The sequence below is a fragment of the Pezoporus occidentalis genome, unplaced genomic scaffold (assembly GCF_034315485.1).
Source record: "Pezoporus occidentalis ecotype Australia unplaced genomic scaffold, CSIRO_AGI_Poc_V1 ctg11, whole genome shotgun sequence".
Lineage (NCBI taxonomy): Eukaryota > Metazoa > Chordata > Aves > Psittaciformes > Psittacidae > Pezoporus > Pezoporus occidentalis.
In genome coordinates, this window is record NW_026912886.1 from 8,570,879 (window position 1) to 8,589,219 (window position 18,341).

An 18,341-nucleotide genomic window follows, 5' to 3' on the forward strand; every position below is an offset into this window, starting at 1 on the left:
TTCAATGCGGATGAACCAAAGTTTGAAAGTGGTGCTTGAAAGCTAATATACCACGCTACTTTTTAAAAAGTAATTAAAGAAAAACAAAAGAAGGAAGTGACTTTCTTAATTGGAGGGATATCCTATTCTCTTTCCCTCTGCTTGTCAGAATCAATTTGTAGATGGGAGCATGGGAAAGAGACAGTGGGAGTTTTTTCTTTATATTCTCTCCAGGGACATAATTTATCTGTGTAGAAATAAAGTGCAAGCTGAAGTTATCACAAAGACAAAGCAGAGATTGCAAAGTAAACGGATAGATGGGCTTTGAATGACACTAGGGGTTTACAGCAGGGCAAAGATACGTGGAAAATGTTGACTAAGAACAGGATTTTCACATGACAGGTTTTATACTCATGTTTTTATTACCATAAATTCCCATGGCCGTATTTAAAATTAATTATTTGTTGTGTGGATGCAGACATTCCTAACATCTGCCTCTACTGTGATTCTGTGCAAGCAGAGCAGGAGAGAATGTAGCAAATAGCTGACATTGATGGAGTGAGATATGTATACTGTGATAGCACGTGTGACTGTGCAGTAAAACACAATCATAATTTCCTTGAGTTTTGGATTTTGTGGCACGTCTGTAGGAACAGAAATCTTTTTTTTTATGACCAAGACCTGAGGATTTTAATTTTCCCTATTTAATTTTTCCTATTGTGATTCAAAAAAACTTCAATGGAGATTCATCTTTTTGAGCGTGTAAGGATTTTTCACTGTTTTCTTTTACCAGTAAGTGTTGAAATAAAATGTGTCCCCTCTCAGTCAAGTCAGAAGACTTCGAGAAGATATTTTTGCCAGAAATAACTCTGAGGTCATCTTTTATTATGTGCAGTGCTGATAACTTTTAAAAGGATGTAGATGGTTTTGTTCCATTTTTTGAATCTTGGTTCTGATCTCTTATAAGACTAAAATAAACATTTTGGCTATAACAACCCAAGTACTACTATCCCGGTGTCAGGGCAGTCACGTCACTTCATTGGATCTCTTTGGTGTAATAGCCTATTTTTATTCTTTATTTTTCACACCTAGACAAATTTCATAGGTGGTGAAAACCCAATTGCACCTAGTCCAGAAAGTCTTTGCCACCCTTCATCAGATCAGTAGTCCAACCAGTACAGGATTCGCTTACTGACAGGTTGCTATAAAAGATCTAGCCAATTTTAAAGCAAAAACTACTGGGCAAAATGTATTGGAATAATTACAGACTGTTCAGCCCTTGAGGAAAAGGTTCTCCTTTATAATAACTCTGCCACATTCACGTGAAGTATAATTATCATTTCCATTTGTGCATGCTGCAGTGTAGTTCCTTATCAGAAATGTAGTGTTTCTTTTACATTTTAAGCACTTTAGTCACATGTCCTTAAATTATTTACTAGGTTTTCTGCTTTGGCAGAATTTCCCTAAATGCCACCTGTATGTTTGTGTGAAAATCCCACTAGCTGGCTTTTCCATGAGTACAGGTGGTTGTGCATCCTTTCAAATAGCCAGGCCAATGACGTGAACGTACTCGGAGTAGCTTTCATCTGGATTTCCCCACTCATTGAGGGGATTACCCAGCACCTCTTGAAGGATGGTAATTATGTCATATTGAGGTGGTGTTGAATAGATTTTCTACTTTTTATTAACCCAAATCACATTAATAAAGAGCATCGGTCCCTGACACTGAGCTGTCAGACTCTTGAGTAAACATAGATAATCATAATTTAACTTACCATTTTAATTAAATCACTGATAAATGAGAGTCTGTGGCAATTAAAAATTTGTTGTCAAAGTAGAAGATGTTATGGTATTTGACATATGCATTGCTGAATATTTAAATGGTCTGTCTGCCAAAGAGCTTAGTCTAACACACAGTAGGTAGAGAAAGAATGGCCCTAGTGCAACTTCAGTCTTCCTGTTTCATAGAATTTATGTATCTGTCACAAATAAAAACAGCGCTGTTTTATTCTTTTGTGGCCACTTCTATGGGGAGAACTCAGTATGTTTGTTTTTTCTGGCTCTACCTGGAGCTCGGGTTCCAGAGGCCGTAGAAGGGGGGAAGCCCCTTTCAAAAGAGAAATATTGTGTATAATTATATATATTGCTGTATATAAAATTATGCTTTTGATAGTAATAATGACACCATGCTTAAATGGTGCTTGTTATGCACACACCTCTGGTTTTGCTCATGTTTCAGATAAGTATTTTTTCTTTTGTAGAGCATAGGCATACCTTCAGGTTCTTTATTTAAAGTATATCATCTTGAGTCGTTAGCATTTCAGAAATGGTTTTTCTATAATTGACATACAAGATTTTTATGATTGACAACTCACCTGTGTGGAAGGTGTTCTACAGAAAATGGTGCTGTGCCTCTTTTGAAGGAGTGCCTGCAGGTAGAGGTGAGTGGTCAGTTGAAGGAACAACACAGTTCAGGAGGTCTAAAGCAGTGGTCTAACAAGCAAAAGCTGAAGTTTCAAAACCTGATCCTGCATTGGCCTCTGCATTGTCGGTTCTACTCTGTGTTAGTATTTTCATATATTAAGAGAAGACTCTGAAGGATGTTTGGGAATTACCATGTTTTTCACTACAGTGCTTTTTTTTTCCATGTTGGAATCCTAGTTAAAGAGTCCTGTCTATTTTCTTGCCACAATAGACTATAAACATCTCCTTAAGAAAGATCTATGAATTTAACAGATTGTACTTTGACCTTCACAATCAGAATTAACATGCTTTATTAATTTCTTCAAGTCTAATTGCTCAGCTGAAACTCTGCTAAGTGAATAAGAGCTAAAGAAACAGCTGTGGGAGCTTCTGGGTGATTTTTGGATTCGTATTTGCAAAAATACTCGTAACGTTCCATAGTCACCTTTAACATAGCAGCAGCATTTTCAGTTTTCTCTTTCATCTGTATTACTATATTTTATACCCTGACCTTTTGCTCTTCCTTTGCCTTTCTGAACCTACATATGAACTATTCTAAGCATGCTACAAAGTATTTAACATCCTTCAGTATTGTCTTTCACAATAGCACTGGCATACTAAGATTTAGTTTAGAAGTTTGTTGAAGCACAGGAGCATTTCTGTTCACTGTTTATTCAGATGCTTTCTATCCTGGCTGCTTGTGTCAAAACACAGGATTCTTTTTCATATTTCTGTTTTGCTGCTTTTCTTTGGAAGAACACAGGCAAGTAACATATTCAGGTTCTGCCCCAGAGTAGTTATAAACCAGGCACCTGTTTCTGAAAATAATCCACCCCTCCCCATATCCAAATTCATAGATAGCTCATCATGGACAATTTATTAAATGCATAAAGTACCCATTTCCTCTGTACCTTTTTTATATTGAATTTCTGCTGATTGTTCATTTTATTATATATTGGTCAATATTCTCCCTGCTGTCTGAGGAGCTCGTGTACAACCTAGTCATTACCATGCTTGTATCATTTTTTGAATGATAGTATTTATGCTTGCAGATTTCTTAAATGTGAAGGGTCCCAATCCTTCCATTGCACAGTTTGCATTATCACTTGTTACATGAATGCAGCCTATGTTAAAATCACCTAATACAATTATTCCTGACTATGCCCTAAAAGCCTGCAGATGTTTTCCCAATCTGCCTGTAATATTTATAGCTGATCCCTTTGCTCTGTAAACAGTGAGCAACGTGAGGTAAATTAACCCTAACAAACGCCTTAATTGTGAAAATCCTCAGACCTCTTTGGCTTGCTGAGATGGTGTGTGAGCGGAGGAAGGCTGTTACCATATATCATTTTCTTGTCTTTGCTGCAGCTTTGCTTGCAAATACACATGTATTCTCTGAAAAATGTTTCATTGGATACTGTTTTTTCCTATTAGTTACTGGCTAAAATTTTGAATACCTTAAATTTATAATGTTTGATGTTTTAACGCCATGTTTGAGGCCTGATTTCCAAAGCTGTGCCTTGCCCAAAATCTGAAATTCTGTGCTTGCTTCAGCCCCAAATTATGATAATATGGATTTTCTTAATTGTTTCAGCATATCATTGCTTGATATTCATATTCAGAACAGTTGATACAAACATAATCTTGGAAGTAAGTCCACAGAGAGTGAATGCATCCAGCTGAACACCCCACCTTTGCTGGCAGGGGAGCTGTAAAGCTTTTCCCACATCCAAGTCTCTTGCAGTTAGTGCTCCTGTTTTATTTCTGTGGCATTTGTCTTATTAAAAAATAAGCAATAATATACACAAAACAGTCCTCTGAAATATGCTGCTGTGCTGATTATCTTTTTTCTTACATTCCATGTTGGACACAATAGTGCCTTGTGTTTGCACAGTTGTGTAATTTTTGTTATATGCAATGAGAGTTTGTTTTCATAGTGACTGTGTGCAACAGCTGAATATGTGTGCTTATTATTATCATGATGGGCTTTAATGGGCTGGTCTTACAAGTACTCTGCTTGCTCACTACCCTCCTCCTACCAAATTCTTGCAGGATCTGTAACCTACAAATATACAACAGCTTTAATAAAAATAGCAGTTTCTCACACAGAATATCACCACGTGCAGCTTAATTTTTCCTTTGAGAATTAATTGATGAGTGAATAAACAGATTCTTAATATTTAGAAAATGGGATTACACTATGAAATAGAAATGTGTTTGTGAGATCTGGGGAGAAATTACACTTGCAGTAGTTCTAACAATTTACCTCCATGTGCTAGTAGTAACTTTATGTGAATAAGAGCAGGAGAAGCAGTGGAGAGCAATAAATTCTTTAAAAGTCTGCCTGAGAGAAATATAGACTCTCTCAACTACTGGTATGGTCCCCATCATTGCACCATCGGAATGTTTCAGAATCTTTAGGAGATTTATTCTTGCAACATCCCTGTGAGGTGGGGAATTGCAGTTATATCCCTTCCACAGACTGAAATCAAAAAGCACAGGAAGTTTTCAAAGGTCAAAAAGAAAGTCTGGTGTGGAGCTGGGAATTAGGGGAGTTTTCAAGTTAAAGCCACTGTGTTGAGATCAGTATTATTGTATCCCTTGAAATGTTGTCTGCTTTCTGACTTGCACAGTGGCCCAGGCAGGTTCTGGTTTTGAAATGCTGTTGGTTTCATTCATTCTCAGTGCTCACTGATAATTAAATGAGAAGAAAGACTTGTTTAGAGTAAGTTATTTACAATATTTTTCTTTTTGTTATTTTGTGGGTGTCATTGATGAACACAGAGCTAATGTTAAAAAGCATTAACTGAAAACATTTTAATCTAAATCCTATCCTAAATTATAGTATAGTTTTCCCCCATAGCTCCTATGTAGTAAAGAATCACCTGTTCTGAGATAGTCTGATTTCACATGTATGTTAATTTTATTTTTACAACTAAGTTTTTTGTTAACAATAACATTAAATCATTTCACTTAAGCTGCTTATTTATTTTTAAAATGAATTCTTTGCTGGGTTACATAGGATGAATATTTCCTTCATCTGTAGGAATAAAATAACTTCCTGCTGCCAATGTAGAATTCTGTGATAAATCTTCACCCTTTAGTAAGGAGATGCCATTCAGTGCAACATGTCTCTCAACCCAATGTATCATAAGCTGTCCTCCACAATGCCGTCCTCTTAAGAGGATGCAGGATGTAGGGAACTGGGAAACCAAGGGAAAGGGTCAGGCGTGGGAGGTGGGACTGCTTTGCTGTCTTTTCTATAGACACATGAAACCTTGAGATTACGTTTCCCTGTGTTTGGCAGTGGATGTGTGTGATTTGTGCAGTGTGTGTCTTGTGTGTGTGTTAACCCAGACTGGAAGACCCAGCCCTGCCTCTTACGTGCGGACTCCATCCTCACCTCTCCAAGGGGATTGTGTGTCAGTTTTGGCATAGCACAGACGCAGTGGATCTTGGCAGCTAAGACTGCCCCTTCCCCTTCCAAGCATTTTTATATAGGAAGAGGAGTGTTCTGGCCAATTTCAGAATTCTAGCACTGCTTTTAACTGTGAATTTCCAGAGTGCTTTCTGTCCATTTGTCAGTTTGGAGTTCAGTTAAATATTCATCCATGATGAATGAGCTGCACTTCTCAGGGATGTGTGGCTATTAGAGGCATTTAGGCTGAGTTGAGAAAACTTGAATCTGAAGATGAGCTTTTTACCACATTGCTCAGTGTTTGGTACTCCCTGAAAATATCTTCTACAAAATGGTGAAGGGTAAGACAGGTGAGACCAAATATTTATCTCCCTTTCAGAAGGAAGATGCTTTTAATCAGTGTCGTCTACAATTCTTTGTCTTCCCATTCTCACTCCCATGCTTCTTGGAGGGTGATTGATATGAAAAAGGAAGACCCGGAAAAATGTTTTCATTACAGTTTGGAGAGTTTTCAGTTGACAGTTTTTCAAAAATGTTGCTTTTGGAATTTTTGGCAGTGTTTAAGTTAGGGTGTTTTTATAATAATCATTGGAAAGTTTTATAGATCAGGTCTCATATTCGGAAATAAAAAAAAAATAAATCAGAAGGTGAGAACTGAATCATCCAAGTTTTTTAAAACCTGGTTAGCAACTGTATATGTCATTGACTGGATGTAAATGGCAAATAGGTGATCTACACAAATACCAGTTAAATTTTGAATGGCTGACACACTGGATTGAGCACTGCCCACAAGTGCTTGTCTGTGAAGCTGAAGGCTGAGTGCCCTTTAAACATTTAACTTGGGTTATTTCGTTGCATTAATCCGTTCTCAGACATAATTAAACAGGTGATGAAAACCAAATTGTAAATAACATAGTTGTCCCTTGTGTTGGAAAGAATAATGCTCAATGGTATTCATTCACATAAGTAGAGGGAAACCGATTTGTGTATTTCCTATGCTTGAGCAGCTTAATACATCAGTTGTTGTGGTTCATCATTAACAATGTGGAAATGACAGTGTGCTTTAAAGTCCTAAATGGCAAGATATGCTTTGATAGAATGAGGCCAGCTCATAAAATTGAAAGGATAACATAATAAATATAATTTCAGAAACCTGAGCATGTCTACTACAGCTTTGCCCTCCTTCTGACTGTGGTGTTGATCTTGGCAGGCAGTAGGCTGTGATCGACAACTTGGGAGCAATGCCAAGGAAGACAACTGTGGAGTCTGTGCAGGAGATGGTTCTACATGCAGGCTTGTGAGGGGACAAGCTAAGGCACATGTCTCACCAGAAAAAAGTAGGTTGCAAACTGATCCTATTATAATGTATCCTTGACTGTGTTTTCTGCTTGTATATGAACGTACATATTGCAAGGTGACCTTTTAACTATATACTTGTTTGCAGTTTTCAAAGCTACTTATTCTAAAGTCTGTGCTAGATTAGTCTGTTGAAATTCCATGAGGGATACTACACATTAGAGTATAGCTAGGAAAGAATCTGAGATATGCAATTTTTTAATAGAGCTACTCAATTCATTCTATCAGGAATAACCATCAAGATGCACATCTTATTTTAGAGGGTATCCTTGTGTTGCAATATATGTGATACTGCAGCAATGTTTTTAAATGATGGAAACATCTTATAGATGGCCTTATGGAAATTGTGGCCCATGATTGAAAGTACATGGTTTTCAACTTAACTTTCTTTTTTTTAATTGTCTAAAGACAGTTGGACTTAAGAGGGAAGTTAACTACTTGTATGCTACGTAAAGCTCAAGGTGAAAGGGAGTCATACTCTCGTCTCTCTTTTGTGTGTTTGGCTTAAATTTTGCCACTCTTTCTCAAAATAACTAGCATCTTACTTTGAGTAACTTAAGGTGTCAGTAGTACTAAAAATATAAGAGAGGAGGGGTATCAGAATTAGATACTTTCCTGGAGTCCTAAGAGTGGCAATATCCAGGCAGGGTTTGTCATATAGAGGCTTGCCTCTGACACTTTACCCTCCCGGATGATGTTCCCTGTAGTCTCCCAGCATGTGTCCCATGTGTTTATCATGTGAGATAGTTGCCTCACATCAATTTTTTTCTGTTTCTGAACTCATGGTATGTATTTATCCTATGGATATGGAGCCTTTGGTGTTTGTCTCCTTTCTCCAGAGCCACAAGATGCATGATGAGCTGGTGCTCTTAGAGTCGATACTTAAAGATTGAATGCAAGCCACTATTTGGGTTTCTTAATGAATGAAGCACCTGCCTTTGACAGATGCACATATTTTAGTACTGTTGTAGTTCAGCCAGCAAAGAATGTAGTTCAGCAATTTATGAACTATTTTATCCTGAACACTGAGCAAATGTCTTGAAAGTTTACAAGAAGAAAACGAGTTTTCATGGAAGGCCACTTTTTATTCACTTTTTCCTATCAAATACTCAGACTTTCTGGTCAGCACAGAGTAAGCACTTGTAAAGCAATAAAATACCTCTTCCCCTTTCTCATCTGGTGGTCAGCTGGAACAGAAAGGAATTTCATTGTCTGTTCCAGTTTTACAACAACAGAGGTTCTCCTAGAGGATAATTCTTGAGGACACCCTAGCTATTTCTAAGGCAGCCCAAACTAAACTTGTTGGATTAGCAAACCTGGTTGGATAGCTCATGATAAGTGAAGTAAAAAGATTCACATTTTATTGCTGCTTAGTATGTAAGTATGGTAAAGACAAAGTGGTAACAGGGATCTGGTTTTGAAACTGTCATTGTGCAACAAGATATTAATTTCACCTGTGATACTCTGGCACAGTTAAGAGCTGACTACAGCTGACTTGACGGAAGATCTCCCATTGCCTTTACCAAGTTATGAAGAATGCCCATGGCTGATTGTTTTCTCTGCCATAATTGGGTGGCTCTTTAAGAGTTCCTTAAAATTAAAGATGACGAAAGACTATTCTGGGGAAAGGTGTGTGTTATGTCAAGATTTGTTTTTACCTTGCATTGCAGAAGGGTATATTATATGAATGAATTCCATTCACATAAACAAAACAGTACATACACTACTAAAATCAGAACTTTTATCTGTTTTCTTGGTATTGTGATAGTGCCAAAATCATTACTGGGTCAAGTTGTTCAACACTGTGGAAGCAGTTCCGTATAGTCATCCTCTGTGTGAATGAAATGTGGAAATAAAGACGTGCTTTCTTTGTGCTAATGTATCAGTGAAGGGAGACACAATATCTTCCAAGTAGTTATTTGGAAGCTTTTAGAACTAGTGTTGAGAAGTAAAATATCAACACAAGAGAGACATGTATTTGAGAGGGAGCTTATAAGGTTGTGAGCAGGATGTAAATTTTATTTTGCAATGAAGCAAATTAAAGAATTGGAAGGAAAGCAAGCGCCAAAGATTTTATTATGAAAAAAAAAAAGAGACATAAGGGGAATTAAAAGTGCCTTGTTATCTTGGTCCTTAATTTAAGAAAAGAAATTTAGGCATCGATAGCAAATGATCTCTCATAAAGGACTCACTTCAGTTTATTATCTTTTTATATGTTTTTACAGTAAATGAATACCTTTTTTGATTGAAATGCTAAACAGCACTGAAAGAAAGATTACTGTTTTGCAAATATGAAATGAACTGTCATTTCAAAAGTTCTTTATTTTTTCCACTAACACTTAATTGCCTTTGAAAGACAAAGTAAGTTAGACTTCTGCCAGCAAGCCAAATTCTAACATTCTGGTAAAATGATTAAAGGTTTGACTAATGATATTCAAACAAAAAGTGTAATAGGTTGTAAAATGTACCATCCCACTGGGAAATGAGATATCACGGGCCTGATGTTTCTTGTACTTATAAGCATGGACCTCCCATTAACTCTACTGCACTTTGTGCACATGGAAAAATTGTAGGATTGGGCCCTGATGTCTGCTTTCTGCACCATTATTGGCAAGAAATGGTAGGAAAGTGTTCTGGTTCTGATACCAAGGAAGAAGAAAAGATGCTGGTTCTGAAATTAACAGGGAGTGAAGTTTAAGGTACAGACTTGTCCTAATCTGGTCTTACTTGATTCTTAAACTTTGTTTGATACTTGCAGGTTTTACCTTTGTTAACTTTTGCTAAAAGCTTCATACAAAAGGTTTCAGTGTTCATAGCTTTCTAACTGCTTGAATTTCTTCTTGCTGTGCATTTTATTTCCTATGGCACTTGGATATTGTACCACTGGTCACTTACTGTTACATGTTTGTACGTCATCATCCCCAAGCACACTTACCTAAAAACCTGATTTCAGTTTGGTCATTTATCTAAACAGAGGCTTTCTGCAAGGCTACCTATTCAGTATCATCAGCTGGCTCAGTTTTGTGACAACTTGCTACCTCGCATCTTTTTCCCCTTTTGAAATCAATATACATGGAGCTAGTAACCCCCATTGTCAGGGTTACCTGATACTTCACTTTATGTGAATGACTGTTTGCCAAAATTCAACAGTTGGGTCAGAAACTTTCCATGTCAGGTGCTGAATGTTTTGGAGAAAATTCAGCCAAAACAACTCTGCATATTCCAAAGACACAGGAGAGAAAAACATGTTGTTTCCCACTGTCAAAACATTCCTGAAACCTTTTCTCTAATGTCTTAACATCCCCCATTGTTGGACTAGATCACAGATCAGGGATTTGAAATTTGGCAGGCAATGGTCTTCTGGTCATGGACAAGTCGTTTGCCAATATCTGTGAACATCAACGCATATTTTACTACAATCCCTTCAAAAAAAAAACCAACCCCCAAAACAAACCCCTTCTCCTTAAGGCTCTGTAGAGGCTTCTTGGATGTTAACAGCTGGCATTTCTGAAAACTTGTCCTTTTAAGTGTGTTTAGCTTTTTACAGATCCTAGCTGCAAACAAATCATATGTGTGCTGTCTTCACAGAATAAATTAACATGTTGTTTTTCCAGAGCTAAGCTTTTAAAAAGCATCCTTGATGTTGCTCTTGCTTTCTATTTGCTTCAGTGTAGAATGAGTACCATGGGATAAAGTCTATGATGCCTCCTGCCTCACTTTCAGGCATTACAGAAAAGATTTTGTGAAGATTTCCTGACTCTCCTGAGTTTCAGACTTATGAGTGGGGAAGGCAGATCACATGAGAAGAGGGAAAGACAAGACTAGCTGAAGAGAAAAAACTGACAGTTCAGAGAGTGAAGACAGATTTGAGAAGATGTGAGGAGGACCTAGGACTGGCTGTACACTTACGTTGGGTCAAGAAAAGTAGGAAGAGCGGAAGACTGAGATTAGATAAGGAATCTAGAGTGGGAGATGGAGTGAGAAACACTTGGAGAGGAAGGAGAAAAATTGACGGTATGTAGAGCCAGGAGAGGGAATTGGGACTGATTTGGCAGGAAAACTGTGTGTGGGGAGGGATAGAATGCCAATACTTTAGCATTTCAGTTTGGAGTATGTTTTTTTGAAGCAAATTTCATCATGGTCCTAACATGCTGCTCATGGAGCTCACATTGTAGAGTGGTTTTCAGGAACATAAACTGGATATTTGTTGGATGAAGCTAAACTGGAAGGTGTGCCCCAGAAAAGCACCTAATGTTCTCCAGCAGCTACTGAATATGTAGTCCATGGGATCAGACTAGAGTTGCTCCAAGGTGAAGCACCTGCAGTGTTTATAGTGTGAATGCTGGTTCTTCAGCACCAGCTATTTCACTTTACAGATTGTTTAGTTTGGTTGCTTTACTTGGAAATGTTATCGGTAGCGTGAAATCTTCATCATGACTTTCCTGATCTCTCTTGTCTGTCTTGGTGATATTACTGTGTAAGAACATTGTCTATTTCATTGTTTATGTCACACTGCACTTCCTCGAGATGCATTTACTTGAAAGGCTGCTTACTGTGTGTCTTTGAACATTTTCTCCTGTGCAAACAAATTTTAGAAGAAGTGTCCGGAAATAGAAGTAGTATGTAACCAAAATGAGTTGTGCTCACACTGTCTCAAGCAGGTTACTGCACCTTAGAAACACCCAGCAGTGCAAAGAAATGGCACTCTCAGATGAAGAGACAGCTTTGAGTGGTAAAATCAGTGGACAAGAAGGATGAACGTCCAGAGGAGTGGGAGAGTGTGAGACTGAAGAGGGAAGGACTCAAGAAGAGAAAGGATGTGCTTATACAGATTTTTGCAATGTGGCTTTTAGGGACAAAGTAGCCCACAATGATCTGCTTCAGGTGTCTCTTAAAGATTGCATATATTGCTTTGCTCAGATTCTTCTTATAAGGCAGGTCAGCACATACCCTGCACAAATGGCTTCTGAAATTGTGCCTAATGTTAGAGTGGATGGTGGAAGCCACCCCAGTAAGACTGCAAGCATTTTGAGCTTTTTTTGTTTCCCTTGTGCTGATAGTTGTTCCTGGACTATTGTTCTCTGTGTTTTGAGAGCACATAGGTCTTCAGTCAGAATCAGAGGACCAGCAGATAAGTGCTGAGCAAATACATGGAAAGAAACAGTTTTTATAGGCCTGAAATAAACCCTCTGCCCTGCTGTAAGAGGAGAGAGGGAAAAATCCCAACTGGCCCATATGTGAAACAGTAAATGGGTCCACCATGGCCCACATGGAAAAATAAATAAAACCTGCTGAATTGGATTGAACTCAGGAATGTGGCTCTTTTATTTTGATCCTGGGGATTAGCTCCCAGTCTTACCATAGCAGGGAGTCTGATCTTGCTCTCGTTGAAATCCAAAATCTAAATCCACATTAACACCATAGAAACAGGATCAAACCTTGCCATCTAGAGTAAAAGCAATCCATGAGCTTAATCTGCAAGTGCTTTGTGTAGTGTCTGCACACTCGTTTGCTGAGTGAGTCCCTATGTAAGAGCAGGAAGCCCATTTCAAGCAGGTGCTGGAGAAAGATAACCCACATGCCCTCAGGAGTCCATACAGTGAAAGCAGTGTTAGAATAAAGAGACAGTATCTCACCTGTTTCTTGGTTTTTAAGGTGAGATTTATGACTCTCAAAACGTATTTTATGGTCTAGTGTTTCTGCATATTCCAGATGATTTGGGGATTATTTGTTTTCAGCTTTAGACAAAGGTTGCACTTAACTTCCAAAGATACATAAATAGTATGAGGCGGAGGAAGATAATTGGAAATTCTAAGTATAGGTTTCAGAACAGCAATTTACCCTTTCATTTTCATAAGAGTTCACTGCTTTTGACAGTGTAGATCCTACTGATTTAATGGGAAATGTACAACATAACCATTTTTGAATGGGTTTACAGGACCTTGTGCTCCTTTAAGAATATGAATTATGTGCTTCAACTGAGAACCAGCGACCTCTGGAATATAAGGTTTTGGAGCCAGACCTGGACAATCGTAACTACTGTTTCATAGGAATTTAAAGCTGTCCTTGGGAGAAGGTGGAGTCCCTTAGATCATTCTGCCCCATTTTCTTCCAATTCTCCATCTCAGTTCAGAATTCCAAAAATCTCACTTTCATTTTTTCCTATAATTAACTTCATCTCATGGAAGGATAGAGCAAGGTCATAATTATCTCAGTCAGGTTACAAGAATCTTTTGTCTGCTTTTAGACTTCTTGACAGGTCTGCGGGGGTGCAGAGGTTGAACCTTGCTGTGGTGGTGAGCTTAGTCATCTCCTCTAATGCAAATAAAATACTTTCTGGTAATATTGTCTCTGCCGCAGAGAAACACCAAATTTAGCACCCCCGTGAGACTTTTGGACCATATCAGAGAGTGCTTCGGTGAGGGTGGAATGTCTGTAGTATTATTAAAGGAATGTGAAGCATCCTGAAAAGGGATCAACAAGGCCTGCTGAGGCGAGCGGAGCTTGCTGTAAGGAGGTGGAGGAAGCAAAGCAGAACGACCCTGGTTGTTCTCAAGAGGAGCAGTCCTACACATCTCTGCACATCTGCAAATCCCAGCCTCATCCGCTCAGCACGGAGTGCCCTTGGTTCCACTTCAAAACAGCAGTTGCTTTATTCAGAGCTGGTCACAAACAGACTCTTATTTGAGGTTTTGTGCTGTAACTGCTGGTTGGTTGTCAAGACTGGATACAATTCCTGACCAAGTAGGGACAGATGGGCCCCTCAAACCTGCTTTCTCTCAAATACTGTACAGCACATGAATTCAGTAGTTATTTCCTTACTTTAAAGATACACACATCCACTACCTTCTGGCTATCTTTAGCAATTCGGCTGATGAAAAACCAAGATGCAAAAAGATATTAAGTGGTTCAGTAGTTAATGTTTTTTCCAGGGCTCCATAGCTGTGTTATTGTTCTTACTGTAGTATTTTTCACTCTGGTGGAATACCCAAGTATGAAATTAATAAAGATCATATTTTATTACATCCAAAATAAATTGTTATATTTAAATGTCTTTCCTAGAAATTGGCGATATAAAAACTGTAACATAAGAAGGTGTTTATTTCAGAAAAAATAATTGCAGCATTTGCTTGAAGTATCCTGAACATTTGGCAGGATTTCATACTTATGCTAAGGAGATGTAAACCAGAAGCTGATAATTTAGCATCTACTATAAAAGGGTCTGGTTTAAAGTGGAAAGAAACATTCTTCAACTAATTTTTAGTTAAAACTAAACTCAAGTATTCTTCCTTTAAATATTGTGTGAGTAGTTCTGGAGCCAATGCATCACTGACCTTCAACTCGCATTACTTTTTGAATATGCAGAACTAAAGTTCTTCTACACCAGCCCCTATGTGTGTTAATGCTGTCACTGAACAGGACACCCTCTGTGGGGTGTACCTGCAATGGGCCCGTGTTTACAGGTCTTGCCTCAAAGAAGATTTGCAGCTAGAAATGAAGACAGCAAGTTGGCACTTCATTGTTTGGACACTTCTCTTGTTCTTTTGTAGATATTACTTTTGTGCACTGTGCATACCTTTTTCTGAGAGCACTGCTCTTGCTGGCATGAAAGACTCTGGTCTATTGATTCATGTGTTAACTCAGTTAGCTTGGGCAAATCACAGATTTCCTACAGTTGAAATGGAAAGTAATAACTTTTTGCCTTTGTAAAATACACTGAAGTAAGTGTGTTGAACGTTTATATATGAAGAGACCATTCAGGCAGCCAAAAGCTGTTTTGTATTGACATGTCCTATTCAGCACTGGTTTGTTTTATAGTTCATTTTAAATTGAGGCTCTTACTGGAAGGAATGATCTTATATTGTAAGTTAGATGCAGACACTCTGTTATACCATACACGTTATAGCTAAAATATATTTGCTCTTAAGTGGTCTGTAATTGGTTAAGGGTTAGTGTTAAGTAGATGATTTATTTCCTGTAAGTCCTGCCACTTATTAAAGTTGTGACCTGCAGCAGGAAATGAGGTGTGGGCAAAATGAAACTGAACAGCTGCAGATTTTTGTAAGGGGGAAGTACTACTTAGCAGATTCCTTATGTCAATTCAGTGATTAGGAAATAAAACTAGAACAACAGAGTGTAAATATGTTCCTAATACACTACTGACATTTCAGTTGTTTTTGTTAATAGCAAATAATTTTTGAATAGCAAGAAAGATTTACAAGTCCATTCGTAGCTCTTAATAGTTGTATGGCATAGCAAACAGACTCAATATACTGTACTTAATAAAATAACATGATTATTTTTAATAGAAAAATTGTGAAACCTGTTAAATATTTTCTTAGACACATTTGACAGTTTTCCATCAAGTTATGTGATGTGCAAATTCCCTGCTGCAAGATAACTTCTAAAACAGTTCTTTAATTTTCCTAGGGGAAGAAACTGTGATTGCTGTACCACATGGGAGTCGCAGTGTGAGAATTACCCTGAAAGGACCAGCACACCTTGGTATGACTGAGCTGTTTTATGTATTTATTCATAGACAGAAGGTAAAAACAGAACCTTGTATTTGAACTCATGCAAACTTTGGGAGCACACAGTGACCTTGATTCCTCTTCCCATCTTTAATATCCATCCTGTAGATAGTCCTAGAGAACACTGGAAGTCCACTTAGTAAAAAGCAATTGCGCACATACTGGTGGTTTCTAAATTTATGTAAACCAAGTAATTCTTAACATGTCTACAAGACATCTAGAATACAGTACACTCTTAAACTACATGCAAACAATTATGTGAAAATTACTTTCAAAGGCTGTGTGTGGTATTGATAGCACTTGTGTAACCCAGCGCCAGATTTCTGTTGAAGAGATAGCATAAATAGTCCAGTTGAAGTCACACTTGGTCAGTGAGCAGTGTTCCAGGAAAAGCAGTCTAGGTAAAAATGAGGTAAGATATTTTTTACATGAAATAAACCGCACAAGTCCTGTTTCCATGTAGTGCTTTTGGTCATTACATACAATCTGTGAGAGACAGTGCTCTTCTCTCAGACATTCATTTCCTAATATTTTTTACAAGGCTGATGGTAGTATCTGTAGTAATTTCTTTACCTATAGGCCTACTTTACATAAGGACCTAATCTTTTCAATGATAAGTGGTACTGCCATAGCAAGCAATGAAATACACCATTCCTTAACATTTTGAGCAATTTTTTACCAGTAGAAGTGGAAGACTTAGTCTGAATCATAGAAATAAAAAGGACTTCTACTGCTCAGAGGTATGTAAATAGAAGACAGAAATACATTTTATTGGAAAATTGCTTATCTATTTGTTTGCTTTGAATGTACACTTATTTTCTTTCAAAGAAGATTTTGAAGACTTTCATTTTAGAGAAGCTCTGGAAGGACAGTAACTTATGGCATTGATATCGACAAAGCTGAACTTATCTTGAAATAAATAATATTCATGTAAAACTATTGCAAGGGGTGTATGAATGAGTGATCCTGACCAGTTCAGGTCAGGACTCTTGGTCTTTCTTAAGTAGTTCTGCAGAAAGAAGTTGTTGATTTAGCTTTGTATAAGGAAAAAGAACTAGATTCAGTGGCTCCTGGGGGATTTCTGGAAAGCTCCTGAGGAATGCAGCAGCAGCTCTGTAGCTAAGTACAGAGTGCTCCTGGCTTCCTACCCAGGGTGGTTCCGTCAAGAAGCTGTGGCTTGGCATTACCTTTGTTAGCTAGTTCTCTTGCTGGATGAGAATTGTGAAATGTTCCTTTAACCACTTCCCCCAGCACATCTGTTTGCAAAGCTGGGAGGATTTAGACATTTGTTACCTAAAATTTAAAACTAAAAACGCAGAGGTGAAAAACAAGTGAGAGCTGTTGTGGGGAGGGAGGTGGAAGGAGTTTCTGGCTTCATAGAAGATGGATCTTCAAGAACTGATGTTCTAGAGGATGTGCCTCAGGAAAATTTGCTTGTCTGCCTTTCTGACTGTATGTATGTTTGTGGATGTTTGTCACTTAACAGAAAATATCAAGTGATCTTTTTTCTGAAGCTTCCTTGAGTTCTGTGTGGGTGTGCTGGCATAATTAAAGGCAGAATTTAAAAAATAGTCATCTCTAATTACAGGCTCCATTTGTCAGAGACTTTCTTCCTGGCTTGGAAGGAGCTGAATTTAACAGGTGGAGCACGCACTACTTATTGTAGAATTTTATACTGCCTCCTGTTGCCAGTATATATTTGCTCTTCAAGTAAAGTCAGCAGCTCAAACACTCGAAGAGCACGATGGAGTGCCTGGCACTTTTCCCTTTATCTTGTATTCTTTTGTGCTTCATCCTGGGCTTAATGGTCTGCACTTGTTCCAGGAAAACACAGCTGCTGGATTAATCAAAAATGGAAATGTGGTTGGAGATGTAGCGCATAACAGATTTGAAACAAATAAATGCTCTGAACATTGTTTTACAATCAGCAGCTTAGTGTTTTAGGAAAGACTACATTTGTTTGTAGCTGGTAAGAGTAAGTATTTTGTTTGTGTATACTGGCACCTTAAGAGAAGCAACAGATTTATCAGAGAGCAAAGGCATTACTCTGGGTTTTTTTTTTACACACAGATCCCTCTTGTACCACTTTCTGCTTGGGTTTTGTGAGTGATTTGCTGGGAAATAACCAAGTAATGAGTACAAAAATGGTTATGAATAAAATGTTTCATTGTGTTGGTTTTCGTTTTGATTTGGACTGTATTACGGCTTTTCTAGCAGTTGTTTTAAGAGCATTAGAATCAAAAGAAAGACTGAAAGTTCCCTGAAATTAATCCTCCAGCAGAAGAAACAGGAAAACCAGAAGCTAATATTTTTACAAGTGGCTAATGCTAGATAACTGAGTTCATGAACTTAGGGAGGTTAGCTTCACTAAAAGGAACTGAAACTTTTTTCCCTTTTTGTCAATATCTGAGCTGCTTGCAGTGGTTTGTGTTACTGACAGTGTTTAGTTGTTCATCTGTGCACTGCTTTGTCTTTTGAGGAAGACAGTGTTGCTTGCATTTAGAAAAGATGTATTTTGAGTCCCTGTAATGTTCTATCTACAAATGAATCACATAGGAAAGAGCGAGCTTCTGGTTAGCAACACGATTTGCTCC

At 38.0% G+C, this 18,341-nt stretch overlaps 1 protein-coding gene across 5 annotated transcripts in view; it reads left to right on the forward strand.

The window, feature by feature from the left end:
• ADAMTSL3 (ADAMTS like 3) overlaps positions 1-18,341 on the forward strand; it is a 181,989-nt gene that overhangs the window by 99,139 nt on the left and 64,509 nt on the right. For all 5 annotated transcript variants that reach the window (XR_009966864.1, XM_062629821.1, XM_062629812.1 and 2 more), the window contains exons 7-8: positions 7,071-7,197; positions 15,647-15,721. Coding sequence is in view for 4 of the 5 variants with exons in the window: in XM_062629821.1 (XP_062485805.1) it covers positions 7,071-7,197; positions 15,647-15,721 (202 nt within the window). In the remaining variant the exon portion in view is untranslated. The remainder of the gene's footprint in view (positions 1-7,070; positions 7,198-15,646; positions 15,722-18,341) is intronic.